Raw genomic sequence first — 17,827 nt, forward strand, 5'->3', positions numbered from 1 at the left:
CACACATATATGTATGTATGTGTGTGTGTATATATAAATTGGCAATAAATATGAAGACCCTCTATACGGGCATTGGCCACAGCAACAGCAGCTCCAGCAGCAATAACTCCAACAAAATGGCACTGGGCAAGTCCATTAAAATGTACCTGACGATATTCATAGCCACAACGTGCATCTATATGGTGCTCTATCAGTATCACATGTCCCGTCAGCCTTTAGCATCCAATGATGTTGTCAAGGTGAGTTATCCTTTGAGTAAACATATACATATATAGTATATTGACATATATAGGTATATAAATTGTAACTCAGTATATGTGAATGTCTTTAGCTTTCGCCTATACATATATCATTAGAACATTTTAGTTGCTTGCAATTCAATGGCCATGTAATTAGATATAATGCTTATCAATTGGATAGATAAGCAATGAATGAATCAAACGCCTCACTTCAGTTCATTCACACAATTGCATCAGAATTGCACCAAGGTCATAATAATTGCAATTATCAATATTTGATAAATTTATGGCACAATACCAAAGTTAGATATAATTGCAATTAAATAAGCGGACTTAACAAAGCAAATGTCCCATTAGCTTTAACAATAAATAAAAAGAGAATTCAATGCACTTAGCTTAAGCAAATAGTTGTAAATGTCTCATAACTAATATAGTGATTAGGTAAAATATAATTTCACCTATCGAGAAACAATAACTCTTAAGTCTGCAAATAAGTTAGAATTAGTATCTACTGAAGTCATCTAAATTAATCTACTGATATGAAGTTGGCTAAACAATTTATATTTTGGTGTTTAAGTGGTCAGTTTGGTTTAGAAAATATTGATTAGTCTTATTTGGGCCCTTTTATTGATAAACAAGTGACTATTTTTAAGCTAGAACAATCCTCAAAATCTAATTTATATAAAGTACAAAAACAAAAACTAAGGCTAATAGCTGGGTATGATTAAAAATATGACTCTAAAAAGAATCCAAAAAGAGTTGTAGGTATTCTAACATTTTTCCCAAAATTGGCCTCCTCTTCATGATCAGAAAATTACCTCATTTATGTCTAATTTAATTAGAAAAAGCATTTGAATAAAATTTGTTCATATTTCTCATTGATTTTGGCTTACAACTATAAATACAAAAGTAAGGGCTTAATAAAAATGGGAAAATAGTTGAGCAAACTTAAACTACATTCTTTTGTTTCAACACTGCACAATTCTTTTCATTTTTAGCAAATTATAATCACCAATATTTCATTTCAAAACGACATTCCAGAATTGCTAAACTTTCATCTGACATTATATAATTTGTTATATTTAAAAACAACAAAACAAAAGTAAGGTTATCTTAGAGATATCTGAAAACTTTCTGGGTTTCTAATATGTAGGTATAGAGTAACCAGTCAGATAGGAGACTTACAACTTTTTGAATTTTACAAAAGATCTGACCTGAAGCGGGTTTTTAGTAAGGAATTTAAAAGGAACTTGTATGGAACTAAATTCATTCAAAGCCTAAAGATAGTTTTCATTATATGTCATCTTATAAGGACCTTTAAATACTATCTAAAAGGAACTGAAAGCCTTTTAAAGATTATTTTAAAATAAGATATAACAAAAAGATATCATTTATATGTATAAATTGCTTTATTTAGTATTATAATAGTTTATTTAATGGCAAATATATTAGATTAATTGTAAGTTTAAGTATCGAAACATTTCACTTTTTTATTTAACTGCAATTTATTAGTTATTCATTTACATATATTGATTGCATCGCTCTGTATGAATGAGAGGAATTGGTTTTAGTATAGCCATTTGTAGTATCTCATAAATTGTTGTGACCTATGTACTGTAATGTTTTGTTTACTTGTTTCTTGTTCTATTCCTAATTCTAACAATGTATAATCATGCATTATATCTAACATAATCATAAAAAAAAAAAATAAATAAAAAACCGCAGCATCAAGACAAAACATCATCGTCATATATCGCATCATATTGGTGGGCGCCCATGTCCTTGTTATCAGCAGTCAACAATAACAGCAACAACAACATCAACAACAACAATGACAACATCATGAACTTAACCATCAATAAAACAACAAGAACAACATTGGAACAGATTCAAAAAGATAATGGCAGATCAATTATCACGGTTTCATTAGCTGTACCCACAGACAGCAGACAATCGACATCAGCAGCAGCAGCAACAACAGCAACAATTGCTACAACAACAACAACTGCTGCTGTAGCGAATGTTGCTGCTGTTGTAACAACAACAACAACAACCACAAAAACAAAAACATTAGCAACAACTGCAGCAGCAACACAAACAAAAATAAAACTAAGAAATGGTCAATCATATAGACCAATTAACAAAGCTGGCCATAACCCGATGCGCCCAACAACCATATCAACAACAACAACAACAACAATATCATCATCAAGAACAACAAGGCCAACATTCCTGGCCATCTCTGATCCCGTAAATATTTACTCACGTTTTTGCCCACTTATTTCACACCACACCAACAGACTCTCACACACACACACACACACACCGAATCAGCAAGAAGAACAGAAAAAAATAACATGAAACAAAAATGAAAACCCAAAAAACTAATTACACTTTAGCACATTTGCCCTTTCTCTTTCCCTTCCGTCTCTCTATCGTTCTCCCTCTCCCTCTCTCTCCTTTTCTTTCTCTCGCGCTTTCTCGCATTATTGCCCGCAGTTATTGTAATTTTGTTTCAGTTTTTAATCTCTTAAAGTGCATTTTGAGCTTATCTGCATATTATTGTTTCCGTCGTACTATTCCCCCGCTTATGCCAACCAATCGGGCGCGGGTTTCTCTAAATGGAAAACATGCTTTTGCGGTTGTTACAATTTCCTTTCTTTCTTTCTTGCCATTGCCTGGCCCATTGAAGTCGCTGGTCGTTTTTGTTTTCTTCTTTTTTTTTGCTGTTTTGTTTTCTTTATATTCCCTTTGCACACTATTTTCCAATTTTCTTAATTGCTTCCTTTCTTTTTTTTTCTTTTTTCTCCTTACTACACCAGAAAATTGCGCGCAAGTGCGTTGCATACTCATAATAATAAGTAATAATAAAAAGTTTCTCTATTCAAATTGTGATTAAAAATTATGTTTTAGTTGGCATTTAAACGTGTAAGCGATAGCTCGTCGTTTACAACATGTGCCAATATATGTTTGTATGTATTATTTACTAGACACACATTCTATTCTATTTACACAATTGGCACAATATTCTAAAACTAAGTCAGTAGGCCTGCTTACTCACTCTCTCTTTCCTTCAAATGACAATTGTTGAATCTGTAAGATACCCTGTATTATGTAGCACAGAGTTTTATCCAAAAGAGTTTTCAATTTAGTTTTACAATCAGTATCAGGATCCCAAAAGAATCCTCAATGTCATGGCGAATGTAGGTCAATGACCATTGACGACCCATTTTACACTAGTAAACAAGGTTTAGTAAAGTCAAAACAATCTAAAAACTCAACCCAAAATATCTAAATATCTATACTTTACTAGATCAATTTTTGGCTATTAGACAGCTCGAAGTCAATGTGGCTTCGATTAATTCAGTAATAATTCTCAACTAGTTCTACCACTAAGGATTGCAATCTTGAAGTCTGCAGAAATTGCTGATCTTTGACATAATTATACAGAATAATCTGCTAAAAAAAAACAGTTTTAATACTTTTTCAACTATGAACTATGGCAACAAATTTAGGTTAAATGTATTTAAAGAATTATATTGTTTCATTATTTGTTTCCCACAATTTACCATACTATATCTATATATGTATAGGTTTAATTAATTATTTCAGCTGAAACATCTTATCTTTATCAGCAAATATAATTGCTATTGTTTGTCTACGTGAAATTGTTAGCACATTCGAGATAATTATTTGAAATTGATGCTGTTAGTGAACGAATCTCTTGCAAAGTCATTTATCTTATACCCTTTAAAAAGATAGACTGTCTGATTAGTAAATAGGTTTTTGCGATAATTTTTGGAAAATGTCAAGCTTAGATTGGAGTTTCATAAATGTATATACATATATATCAGGTAGGAAGCAATGCAAATTCGGGGTTCGAAACTCAATTATTATTTTCATTATTTTTTCCTTTTTCACCCAAATTTTTAGTCACCAGTTTGGTATTTCATTCAAAAGTAGTTTGTTTTCTTAATTAGTTAGAAAATCTTTGAGAGATTTCCTTTTCTTGGTCATTGATTTTCAAATAGTTTTTTTTCAAAAATTCGAATTTCAAAAACAAGAAATGTTTTGTAAAGAATGCATCAACGTTTTTTTATGCAAAATTATAGTTTTATACAAAAAAAGTTTAGTTTAAACAAAAATCAACATTTATTTATGTATACATTTTTTTGCAATTTCCTACTAAAGGATTTTTTAACGAAATATTACATTCTATATTTTCAAGTCTACAATTTTAAAATCTGTGGTAAATAAAGGGTAACTTTAAGTCAACTATTTGGCTTTATGCAGATTACGTTTTTTAACCAATATTTTTTAGCCAGCAATTGCAATATATGCCATATCCATGTACATAGATTGATACAATGGCAGCAGCAAACAAAAGCCTTTTGTAGAATAAAAAATGATGTATCATCATTTACATAGTATCAACTGGTTGCATTTAGGTTAATCAGTTCCACTTGTCGCTCCCGATGTCCATCTCTCTGTCGCTCTGTCGCTATATTTGCATCTGTCTCCTCATTTTCATTTCATAAAAATTTGCATGAGCCTAATTTGAAAATTGCCCAATGCAAAAAACCGAAACAACAATCAAAATATATGTGTATAACAAGTCTCTGTTGAATGTTGAATGACGATGATGATGATGATGATCTAGTTTCTACTTGGATACATGCGAAATGCTAGGCAATTGAAAAGATTCGCACCCAGTTGTTAGTTTTTTTTTCTTTCTTTTTTTTGCAATGATTTAGCTTTAGTAAGTGAGTGCATTCACTTAGCTAGAGACTTTGCAGATTTCAGTCAATGTCAAACGAAAAATGATGCATAAAAAAAAAAGGATCTCCCCTTACAGTCATATGATTTCTAATGATACTCGCACAATTTGACAACTCAGATGATTATCATATGTATATGGTAAGCAGAGTGAAATGAAGAGGACAACGAGGACAGCGAGGCAAGGGAAGGAGATGGGTAATCACTATCTGCAGAATACATGCAGAATATGTATGTCAAGCAAAACCCGGTCAACTAGTCAACTAGTCAACCACTCGGCTGTAAATTAATTTGCATAATTGCTCATAAAACGTAGCTCATGCCGCGTTACGCATGTAAACACAATGCCAACCACAACTAAACAAACTAAAAACACACATAGTCCGCCGCCTAACCACCACCACCATCACAAATCCACCCATCCCCTAGCTTATTCACCCACTCACTGCAATGCACATATTGTAGAAATTGTATATACACACACACACACACAAACACACACAGTTAGTTTAGCTAGTTAATGGCATTTGATAATAGTCATAGACCGACAACTCAAACCAACTAAAATCTTGAACCTACCCTAAACTATCCACCCACAGCCGCCTTTATATATCATCACGCCCACTTATCGACGACCCGAACAGCTGGCCGAATTGACGCGCCTTGGCTATACACTGAAGCATGTGGTCAACCTGCTGTGGCTGGTCATTGAGGATGCCAATAAAACGAATCCATTGGTGGCGCACACCCTGGACCGCATCGGGGTGCCCTATGAATATCTAGTGGGTAAGTTTCATGTTCATGTCCCATTTATATAGGTAGGTACAAACATACGCTAACTACTTTCTTTGTCCATAGCTCCCATGCCAGAGGAATATAAAGCAACAAAGCGAGCAAAGCCACGAGGTGTCTCCAATCGGAATCGAGGCCTTGACTATCTAAGGGCCAATGCCAGCGAGGGTGTACTCTATTTTGCCGATGATGATAATACCTATGACATTAGCATATTCGAGCAGGTTAATACAAAACTTTCCAAACTTTATGCAATAAACCATTTGACTATATATTTTGGAATTCTACCCACAGATGCGCTATATACAAAAGGTCGGCATGTGGCCAGTTGGACTGGTTACCAAGACTGGCGTTAGCAGTCCCATTATACGTAATGGCAAATTGGATGGCTACTATGATGGCTGGATTGGTGGTCGAAAATATCCCGTCGATATGGCTGGGTTTGCTGTCAGCGTTAAATTTCTTCACGAGCGACCGCATGCCAAGATGCCATTCAAGCCTGGCTACGAGGAAGACGGTTTCCTGCGTAGTCTAGGACCCTTGGCGAATGCCGAAATCGAATTGCTGGCCGATCAGTGTAGAGATGTGAGTTCATCGACACAAGCAACTTGTATTTCTATGTATATCTTATACCCATTAATTCAATTATTTTAGATTCTAACATGGCATACGCAGACCAAAAAGAATCCACCAGCTTCGCCAGTTAATTTTACACGATATGGCCAAACGAATTTGGAGTTTATAGAGAAATTGCTGGTGCGCCCATAGAGGAGTTGGTTTTTGAATGGTTTTTTTTTTTTTTGTTTTTTTGGGGTGGGTAATTTCTAGTGGTTAGTTAGGGATAATAGTAAAGGTATATATAGTATGTATACTTATGCAAACAAAAAAAAAACAAACGATAGAGCTCACAAAGTGTCCAAGTGGCTTTAACCAGTTGTACAGGTACAATCTTGTCTTTAAGTCGTATTTATTTAGAAAGAAAACTTTGTAAACTATTTGACTATGCGACCCCAGCCGGCTTTATATTAACAAAAGACACATATACATATACATATATATATAATACATATGTTAAACTCTAAGTTATAAGTAATTGTATTATACTAAATATATACATTTAATTTTTTTTGTAAATATTCACCAGGTTTGACTTATAATTTACAACTTTTGTTTAGTTTGATTTCTTCTTTTTTTTTGCGAATCAAATTCATTGCAATAAACTTCAAATTGTGTGCCAGACCTTGAAACGAAAGAGAGAGAGTAAGAGAGAGAGAGAGAGAGAGAGCAATAGGTCATGGCTCGACATCAATTAAGGCCAGGTGTCAACTTGGCCAAAATGGGAAACTTTCTGCTCATCTGGGTTGAAACCGTTTTAAATAATTTATGTTGACACATCAGTATATACAACTACATATATGTATATATATGTATAAGTACATACCTATATATATGTACATACTTATAATGTTTGTATGTATGTATAGGTTTTTTTGAAAGGAATTTCTGCTGCTGCTGCTGCTCCAGACATGACACAGATAACGCATACGACTCGTGGGCCAGCCAAATCGCGTGCAAACAGCAAAGTGCTGAATAATTTATATTTACATGCATTAATGTAGGTACAGACATTTATTCAAATCTCTCTTACTCTATACACACACACACACACACATGTATGTGTATGTGGTATAAAATAAATACCGAAGTTTAACTATAATTTATAAATTAAGCCTCTCTTATTATATAAATGCACCAATTTCTTCTTTTTCTTTTGGAACTCAAACAACAAACATTTTTTTTTTTTTTTGGAAAACAAATGCACTGAATTGTAAATATTAAGAAATACAAGAAATTTAAGTATTTGAAATATTGTGTAAAATTTAAGATAATTATGATCATGACAATGTGAAAAATGGTATTAAACAATTTATACAAATTATACAACAACAACAAATTCGCATATTAAATATTACGTAAAAACAAGAAAAAAAAAGCGAAGCTAAAAAAAAAGAAAAAACAAAGACAAACAATTTAGTTAGGTACTTATTAAATCTTGAAAACAAAAGCAAATTAATAACAATCTAACCTCAAGGGTAAAACTTCATTCTATTCATATTCTCAAGAAACTTACAGAATATTCCCAGCTACTTTAATCTACAAAATGAAAACAAAAACGAAAACGAAAACAAAAACAAACAAAATCAAACAAAAAACAAATACAAAATTAAACTAAACTAAACTATTCTCTTATTCAACAAATAATATGAAAGATGAAGAATGTCAGCAAGTTTCAGGTTAACCAGGTATTTCAATCATTTTTATGCAAATGAAACATTTAATAAAATGATACAAAAAAAGATTTTCTTAACAATTTTAAGCCCAAATATGTTAACAATTATTTCAAATGGCAAATGGGCACAAAAGTGGTTAAATGTGGATGACCGAAAGAGGTCTACAAAATGTTGCATTGGTCCTGAAAGTACAACAAAAGCAAAACTCGAAAAATTTGAAAGATGATGATGAAATCTTTTGACTTGAACTTTTATTAGGCTAATCTTTTTGTTATGTCAAATCTGAAGAGGAAGAGGATATTGGTATTTGATCAAATTGGCCGTGACGAAGACGGAGTTGTGATAGAATGAGTTGTCCTTCTAATTGACTCACTAAAATGGGCATAGTGAAATCCTGTGACCAATTTTTCTCTTCTCAAGGTAGTCGATGTGGATTACAGATTGAAGGAAGCAATCATCTTTCCTTTGCAATGTAAAATTCACTATTTATAATGTATCTTGACTTTTGCGATAGGGATAGCATTAGATTCATATTTCATCGATGGACATAAAACCAGAACTAAAATAAGGTCAAACTGAAATTTCAAAAGTGAGTAAAGAGTTTTCTCAGTAAACAAATTTCTATTAAGAAATCGATGAATATCTTTAGCAAGACTAAAGAAGAATGATAAAACCATTTACTGCTAATGTTATGTCTTAACAATATTAATATTAGACCTTGATATACTAGTCATATATGTATATATTTTTTTAAAATTATCAGGAATCTTTTATCATGAGATATGGACTCTCGCTTTCAAGTTCAAATTTCATTAATTATTAGTTTTTTGTTGTGTCATCTTGTAGTTCAAACAATTTCCGCTTTTCTTTTTCCTCTTTCAATTTATACACTTGGTATTACTTTTTTTTTTCATCTTCTTCTGTTATCAGTATTTTGGACTGCAAAATTGTGAAATGATAAAAGCATTTTCGTGTCGCTATTTCTGGCACAAGACACATGTTAGTAACTAGTGTATGTTAACTATAGTTCAAAGAACTAATATAAAATAGCTATTATGCATTATAGATTCTTTCAGTTGAATATGGAAAGTGAAGTGCAAAAGGTTCATATCTTTCAATGTGACACAAAACATAAAATGTGAATAATACGGATACTTAAGATCAATAAGAACAACTATCTCTATCTCTTTTAAGACGCACTAAAAATACTGTTGGAATCGTGGAATATTAAAATTCATCTTATACATTATAGGTATACAAATGTATATAGACCAATTGCAATGAAGTCACAATATTATAGTTTTGGAAATACAAGCACCAAAATGGTTCTTGCCAAATCTACCCGAATGTATCTGATCATATTTATAGGAACAGTTTTAATATACTTACTGCTCCATTGTGTACCCACTTATCTGCCGCCTTCCGATAATAAGAACACTGAGGTAATTAATTATACTCTGTTTTGAAATCTTTTCTTTGATTAAACATGACAATTTCATATCTGGATGTTTAAGAGACATGGAAGAGAAATTGGTAGTTTGATAACTGACTAAAATAACACAATGATAGTTATGATCAATGTTCCTAAGCAGTAATAATAATTGCAACGTATACTTCATTTTAATCTCTATAGCCACCGCCATTGTATATCATTACGCCAACTTATCGACGACCTGAACAATTGGCCGAATTGACACGTCTTGGCCAAACTCTGAAGCATGTGAAAAACTTACTGTGGCTGGTCATTGAGGATGCCTATGATTGGCATCCCCTGGTTACTCACATTCTGGATCGCATTGGTGTTCCCTATGTGTATCTATTGGGTAAGTGATCAAATATGATTCTACAATATGAAAGGCAATTGATTGACTATTCTTGTTTGTCTTGTATGCAGCACCCATGCCTGAACAATATAGAAAAGGTTATATACCACGCGGTGTTTCCAATCGCAATCGTGGTCTCGAATATTTAAGAGCCAATGCCACTGAAGGTGTATTCTATTTTGCTGATGATGATAATACCTATGATATTAGTTTATTCGAAGAGGTAAATGTTATGTAGGTGATTGATCACAAGCCTAAAATGTCAACTTAAAACCAAATGAAAACGAATACGAATGAGAGGAAAATACCCAAAATGAAATGTTCATAACAGACACTCAATCAACCAAGAACTATCAACAATGCCGAATGTTGGCTAATCTAATCATTGATATGTTCAAGTATGACATAACTCGGATATATTCATGATCAAAGAAGTAAGAATCAACACGAATGTAGTAGAAAATCAAGGCTTCGACATCTTGTCCCTTCGTTTTTAAACTGGATAAGTAAAACTTATCATAACAATGTTTCCTCTATCAAGGAATAGTCCTTGAGAATCCTGTAAAAGTCAATATCATTTTCAAGCAAACAGATTATATACTTAAAAACAGTTCAATCGGACCTTATAACTTCGAATAAACATATTTCGAATAGAGCTTTGTCCTTTATGTTGGCCAGATAGATAGAGTATATACTCTATTGGCTTATATGGGCCACTTGCATATATTTCGTCAACTCTATTCAAGGTTTCGACCTTTAGCTCAAGTTAATTGAAATTTCGGATGTTGAAACAAAATTGTGTACTTAATCGAGTATATTTATCATTTTATAGATGCGCTATATACAAAAAGTCGGCATGTGGCCAGTTGGTCTAGTGACAAGCACTGGAGTTAGTAGCCCAATTATACGGAATGGCAAATTGGATGGCTACTATGATGGCTGGATTGGTGGTCGAAAATATCCTATTGATATGGCTGGGTTTGCTGTCAGTGTTAAATTTCTTCATGAGCGACCAAATGCCAAGGTGCCGTTTAAAACAAGTTTTGAGGAGACTCTATTTCTTGAGAGTCTCGAGCCGTTGGAGAGGTCAGATATCGAATATCTGGCCGACGAGTGTACAGATGTAAGAAATTCGAAATGCCATTGATGTTTTGTTTGATTTCATTGTCATGTTCTTTTTTCTCCCCCCGCCCTCCACCGTTTAGATTCTCGTCTGGCATACGCAATCTGTGAAAAATGGCCCCGCAAAGCCATTCAATGAGACACTTCATAATGATACAAATCTAAAATATTTGGAAATGTTACTAGTACGAAAATCGTAATTATAGTTAGATGTATTTTTTAGATATAAGAAAATCTCATTTATCTTCTTTTTAGTTTAAATTACATAAAAAATTGATAAATTTGAAACATTTTGTAATTGGCGTACTTATATTCGAAGGTGTCGCATTGCTTACTTATAATAATTCCTATAAATGAAATAAATAAATACTCAACATATTAAAGAAAATAGAACATTTTCTTGGGTGGCATAAAGTAAATGAAATGACTAAAAGTTAAAGTAATTCGGCTTGAAGTCAAAAACAAAAACTGGTCTGGTAAATCCGTTAACAATAGCAGCTCTGATTATTAATGGCAAACGCCCATAGAACCCCATGATCCATAGATAACGTATACGACATGTGGGTCCCTTTAGGCTAAATGGTTACGTTTCTATCTAGCTTTATAGGGCTGTGGCCATACTCGTTATCCTAAAGGCAACTCTATTATTACGTATACGCAATGTGATCTCATAAGAGTGGTACATTCAAATAGTGTTGATTTTCTGTTACTATTTAGTTTAGTCATAGAGATTAGGTCGACTTTTAGACCTAATGTTGTATGTATAGTTAAATTAAAATTCACTTTTAAGTTTCTAACACTTGAATTTTAATTTTTTAAAGTAAATCATAATGAATGCACTTTTTGACAATTGAATTATTTTTATTAGTTTAACAATTTGTATGACAAGCATTTAGCATGTTGGTGTATTCTACTTGGATACATAAATATAGTTAGTTAAGCTAATTAATCAATTAGTTAGTTAGTTAGTTAGTTAGTTTAATGCGTCTAGTGGCTCCAGGCGGCAACATCAAGTCAACTGTCGTTGGATATTCCTGCTCAGTCGCTCTTCAAGATATATAATTCAGACAGAGAGATAGAGAGAGATAAACAGAGAGAGAGGCGTTTTCTTCTTTCTTTTCTTTTTTTTTTTTTTTTGTCTCAGCAGATTTGTGAAAATTTTTTGCATAGTTTTTTTTTAGTTTTTTGGTTTCCTTTTCATAAATTTGCCTTCATTTTTTTTTTTCTTCTTATATTTTTCAATTTTTTTTTTTTTAAAAGATAGTTTTTTGGAAATATTTTACGTGTATTTACCATCGTCTGTTTCATTCATTCATCGACTTGTTGATTCATTTTATCTTTTTCAAATACCCATTTTCAATGATTTTTGTATTGTTTAACAATATAACAGTAGAAATCGACAAATCGAAGATTTGTGCACTTTTGACTTTATGTGCTTTTATTTTTTTTTGTTTTTATTGTAAACTACTAAGCTAGTTGTTGTTGGGGGGAAAGGGTTAAGTCTAATACCCTAAAAGCAAGCATAATATTGAAATACAAGTTTATGCTAAATCGTTATGCATTATTGACTAACTAAATTGAACTTTAACTTTAAAGTTAAAAGACTATTATTTGCATTTGCATTTGTAAATTCTATATTTGGAATCGCTTTCATTCTGGGCAAAAGATTTAACATAAAACTTTCAACTGCATTCTAAATTATTTCAATTATTTATAGAAATCTTAGTAAAATTTGATCAATGAATAAATTTTTATAGAAATTTGTTTGATTTATTTGCAAATTTAATATTTTTATATCCTTGTAGAGGGTATTTGTATATAATTTTAGTTGAATAAACTATATATGTATATATTTTTGATCAGCGTGAGAATATTGAAATAAAACATGGCATTTAAGCTTTTTGTTATCTAATTAAAATCAAGTTTAGCAATTTGTCGAGTCGGACCACTATAATATATAGTTTGAAAATAGTAATTTATTGAGAATTAACTTGGTAGATATATAGAAAAGTGTTAATTAGAAATTTATCATAATATAGAAAACGAAATCGATAGAAGCTTATTTAAAGAAATTTATTTAAGAATTTTGCAAGGATATAAAAACTGAGTTTCTTCTTCGTTTGTTTTTGAAATTTCTTTAAAATCTATATAGATCAAATTTCAAAATAGAAATCTATAAATCTAAAAAGATCATCATTAATATTTACGTTTGTTTGTTTTTTTTTTGTCAAGCAAATCTAGTAACTGCTTTTTGAAAGGAGATTAGTGCAAGGAAAGCCTTTACGGTAAGTAAGTAGGTGCCATTAACTACATAATATATGTAAATGTTTTGGTTTTTTATTTTTAGGTTTTGTTTAGTTTTTGCCAACTTACTTGTTACCGTGTACTGTATACTCAGTTTAGGCCTTAAATTGGGTCATTACGCCAAGCATGTCGATTTATATCATAGATCAAGAGACAACATAACAAGCTTACATGCTCATTGAGTTTTTGTTTTGTTTTGTTTTTGTTTTTGTTTTTTGGTAGAAATTAAAAATTTAAACTAAATTCGAAATTGAATTCAATAACATAAAAGAAATGCCTTTCGAAACTAGATGAATGCGATGCCAATTAGAGTTGAATATATAAAAAGTAAAGATGTAATCTCTTGACATATATTTGAATTTTGTTCTTTGGTTTTTGGGTTTTGGCATCGATCCTACACAACCACCTGACTTGCTTTACCTATACTATATATGAACCTGGATTTAAACTATATCTTTATCTTGTGTGTATTAGGACGATTCCATTAAGATTTTCTGTTGCTTGTTTTTGGTTTTGGTTTTTGTCATTCTAGCCATTCTACTGTGTGGTACTAAAAAGATAACTCAACATCGATGGCTGCACGTGAAAGCTTATAGTTGCCTCTTCCCACTTGGTATGAATCAAGCGCTGCAATGGCGTATTCAGCGTTGACTCCTCCTTGCCGACGGCGACAGTATCGTTGCCACTGCTAGTGCCACCAGCACCACCACCAACACCGCCGCTAGCGCCAGCCGAACCAACACCGGCAGCACCACCACCACCACCACCAGATATAGCAGCAGCAGCAGAAGCAGGCAGCTCATCCTTGTTGGCCGTTTTGCCCGACAGCGAGGTACTATCCGGTGTGATTGGTTGCCGCTCCAACATGACCAATGCTTGCTCATTGTATGTACGATTATCGATGGTCATCAATATCTGATGACCCGAACAGCTATAATAATTCACATCGAAACGTGATTCAGCATGATAGTTTCGTAATAGATCCGGATTTTTATTAAAGATGACACCATAATGGCCCGTACAGCTGGTTATCCAAATGGGATAATTTGGAGTTTTCAGACGTGACCCCGGCTGACGGGATTGATTGACAGCGGCCTGTCCTTGGAAAAAAACCAAAAGAAAAAAAAAGAAAGCAAACCAAAAACGCAAAGCAAAACAGAAAGAAAGAAACAAAAAAAACTCATAGGTTCACGATAAATATTGATAAATATTTCAAAGTTTCAATTGTGTTTCTACTCACACTGGACGATTCGATATCCCAAAGTAGCAAACCGATCATGCAACGTTTTAATACTCCATATTGTGGCACAGCCTGCAATGAGCCGCCCCCCGACCAAAAAAAAATTCAATAACTTGTGAAAAAAAAAGTGTGAGACATAACTCACATAACTACTCTCATCGCCCACATTAATCACGCCATTGTGTATATAGGGCGTGGCACGGCCAGTCAACAATAGTGTCACAATCATTAGTGAGCCTTCCTCATGATTGCTCATGGTCAAAGGAGATTTCGAATCCAAATCAGTTCGCACCCTTAATAAAGTTTGCAGGAGAAAAAAGGACAATGTAAAATAAATAAATTTCATTCTTGCATTGAAAATTGATTTTAAAATATTCATATTTTTTTTTGGGGACACTTCTCTATACTCAAGAATCGTCAGACATCGTCTTACTTTCCCATCGATCGTGTGAGAACGGCGCTATAAAGAAACAGCAGAGTCCCCGGTGTCTCCTCTTCTGAAAACTTTTAATTGATTTAAGTTGCAAATCTTTGAAATATTTAAATTTTCTTATTAAAATATTTGAGTTTTTTTGTTTTTTATGTAAAATTTAAATTTGATATTTCTTACGTATTTAAAATTTCGTTTTATAAAATGCTCCAGTTCATCATTGGGCGATAAGGTAAAGACATATAGCTAGAAATATAGGAAAAGCAAATTATATAGCAATAGATTGGACAGAAATATAAAGGATATTGATATTGCTAGTAGTGAAAACCAAAAACAAATGAATAAAACAGTTTTTGAGTTCTCCTTGGTTTCAAAAAATGGTCTGCAAAAAGTAGAAGAAATATAAAAATTCTTTCTAGAATATATTAATATAGTATATGTACTATAATGTATAAGAAATTTAATGCTTTCTACTAGTATATACATACATATGCATGTACAGTGGCGGCCACGAATCTATGACTTTTTTTTTGACCTTAGTTCTGATTTTCTCGGCTTCTAAGTAACATAATAGAATTTTTTCTGCAATTTGTTGGTTATTGTATTCAGATAATGAACCAAAAAAATTGTCTTAGTTTATTCTGTTTTTTTTTACGGTTGCATTTGAACAAAGAAAACTGCGATTTTTTGTAGGCAAATATTAAAGACTTTTAAATCGTAAATCGTAAATGTTAAAGATAGAAGTATGAACTCTTTGAAGAAGTTGTAGATCTACCAAAAATAAAATAAGATAAACCACAAACTTTTTAATTTAGCCCCAGTTGAAAATCTGAATTGTGTATGGAATTTGTTGGTCCTTTTGGCGAGGCCATTTTTCGACACTAGTTTGTAACAAAGTACTTTTTCCTTAAACTACGAAAGAAATTGAATTGAATTTCTTGTCGAATGACATATTTTTGAGTAAAATCGTATAAAAATTAGATAGTTTTCATCGCCTATCAATAAGGGGCATTTTCATACTGAAAATCGATACTGAGCCTAAAACCTGAATTTTTCGTTTTCGAGAAACGTTTTCCATTATTCAAGATGACGTGGGGAAAACATTTAGGAATTTTATATTCAATGACAAATTGGAAAACTTTCAGGAAAACTTCTTAAGAATGTTCCAACCACGATTTTTCCTTGACACATCGCCAACAAAATGGGAAAATATGAAAATGTGAGAAATAAAATCGCTAATATTTAATATGAAAATTAAGAAACTATATCGAGAATAATATTTGCCTTAAAATATATATATATATATTTCCTTGATGAAAAAAGTTAACAATTTCAAAAGTCCCAAACATATGTTTCAATTTTAAATATTTAATTAAAATTTCAAATCTGAAAACTAATAGATGTTTGGTTTTATTGATTTGGCATTAAGTAAAAGTTAGTTTATTGTTGATAAAGAACTTAAAATTTTTGAAATAAAATAATTTAAATGTTAATTCTATGAATTCAGAAACAAATATATACATATTTATTTGTGGGGGGAGGCCAATAAATCAATGGAATTGCATAATTCAAGTTACAAATCGAACGAAATATTCATTACTAACCTTCTCGGTTACCGAGTCATGAAAATAGCTGGCACTATGATCCACAAACACCTCATCCTCCGAGGGTAATACCATGGTAACCTTTCCTTTGTCCGAAATTGTACGCATTATCTCAACCAAAGCACAGAATAGAGCCTCTCGTTGCATCTCAGCGGTGGCCAACAGGGGACTATAGGGAACACACAGATACACACACACACACAGATTAGAGATTTCAAACTCTCAGACGGAACAGACAGGGGGAGGGGAAACGGATCACATACTCGGTCATGGAGGCAGCCCGATTCGTCTTTCGTGCGAATAGCAAATACTTGAGTACAAATCCCTGGACAACAGAGAGCAGGCCACGTGTGGCATTTCGGGGTGAACGCAGTCCATATGCCAATTCCTCTTTGGGTGCACCAAAGATGAAGGATGTCTGTAGCCATTCAGCTCTCATGGGTATGGCTGATGTGCCAAAGACAAGATTTCGTAGTTCCTAAAAAGCGTTGAGAGTTGGGGATCACAGTTAATGAGATGTGACATGGGCGTAGAGAAATAGAGATTATTGTTGTTGTTCTTATTGTTATGATTGTGGTGACGGGCATGACCGGTACAGCCAATTACCGTGGCCAATTCAGCGGTTATGGGTGTGCCACCCTGCGTGATAAACTCTTTATTCATTGCTCCTGCTAATTTCTATTTCCGCTCGTAGAACTTTACTTTTGCACCGCTCAGCGATTCGTCGACAAATGACTTTCTCACAATGCACAGAATTTGGTCCTGGCTCCGGCTAACCTGCCAGTCAGTCAGTCAGTCAGTCAGTCCGTCAGTCAGTCAGTCATCCAACCAGCCAGGCAGCCAGTTTGAGGCATTTCACACTTCAGCATGGATTTTTAATTTCATATTTTAGTCGTGCAATGCCAAAATGACAATGGGCATAAAACAATCAAAGTAAGCAAATAACTACTTGGATTTACATGGATAAGAAATTTGCAATTTGGAACCCATTGTACTAAATACGGGGGTGGGGTGGGGTAATGGTAGGTGGTTTAGACTTAGAGGGTCGTTTGCTTGCTTCCTGCTGCTGGGCTGGTTGCTGGTTGGCTTGTCTGTCTGTCAGTCAGTCAGTCAGGGAAAGTAACTTTAAATGAAATTGAATTGAATTTAGTTCTGTGTGAGGCACACGAAACTCGAAAAAGTGAAAGTGTTACGTTACAGAATAAA

At 33.1% G+C, this 17,827-nt stretch overlaps 3 protein-coding genes across 3 annotated transcripts; 2 read left to right on the forward strand and 1 right to left on the reverse strand.

Moving 5' to 3' along the window:
• Positions 1–6,943, forward strand: LOC6645921 (galactosylgalactosylxylosylprotein 3-beta-glucuronosyltransferase P). The gene is made up of 5 exons (XM_002068546.4): positions 1–239; positions 5,615–5,801; positions 5,874–6,031; positions 6,102–6,392; positions 6,462–6,943. The coding sequence occupies exons 1-5, from the start codon at positions 18–20 to the stop codon at positions 6,573–6,575; spliced, it is 972 nt and encodes a 323-aa protein (XP_002068582.3). The 5' UTR covers positions 1–17; the 3' UTR covers positions 6,576–6,943.
• Positions 6,944–9,405: 2,462 nt separating this feature from the next.
• LOC6645922 (galactosylgalactosylxylosylprotein 3-beta-glucuronosyltransferase P) lies at positions 9,406–11,267 on the forward strand. Its single transcript, XM_002068547.2, has 5 exons — positions 9,406–9,540; positions 9,732–9,921; positions 9,993–10,144; positions 10,754–11,044; positions 11,127–11,267. Exons 1-5 carry the CDS (start codon positions 9,421–9,423, stop codon positions 11,241–11,243), a joined length of 870 nt encoding a protein of 289 aa, XP_002068583.1. The 5' UTR covers positions 9,406–9,420; the 3' UTR covers positions 11,244–11,267.
• Positions 11,268–13,694: 2,427 nt separating this feature from the next.
• On the reverse strand, positions 13,695–17,302 carry LOC6645923 (inactive ubiquitin carboxyl-terminal hydrolase MINDY-4B). The gene is made up of 8 exons (XM_002068548.4): positions 17,228–17,302; positions 16,885–17,099; positions 16,622–16,790; positions 15,198–15,263; positions 15,021–15,091; positions 14,733–14,880; positions 14,588–14,659; positions 13,695–14,442 (listed from the first exon to the last, which is right to left on the reverse strand). The coding sequence occupies exons 1-8, from the start codon at positions 17,282–17,284 to the stop codon at positions 13,885–13,887; spliced, it is 1,356 nt and encodes a 451-aa protein (XP_002068584.1). The 5' UTR covers positions 17,285–17,302; the 3' UTR covers positions 13,695–13,884.
• Positions 17,303–17,827: the final 525 nt, after the last annotated feature.

The sequence above is a fragment of the Drosophila willistoni genome, assembly GCF_018902025.1.
Source record: "Drosophila willistoni isolate 14030-0811.24 chromosome XR unlocalized genomic scaffold, UCI_dwil_1.1 Seg8, whole genome shotgun sequence".
NCBI classification, from domain to species: domain Eukaryota; kingdom Metazoa; phylum Arthropoda; class Insecta; order Diptera; family Drosophilidae; genus Drosophila; species Drosophila willistoni.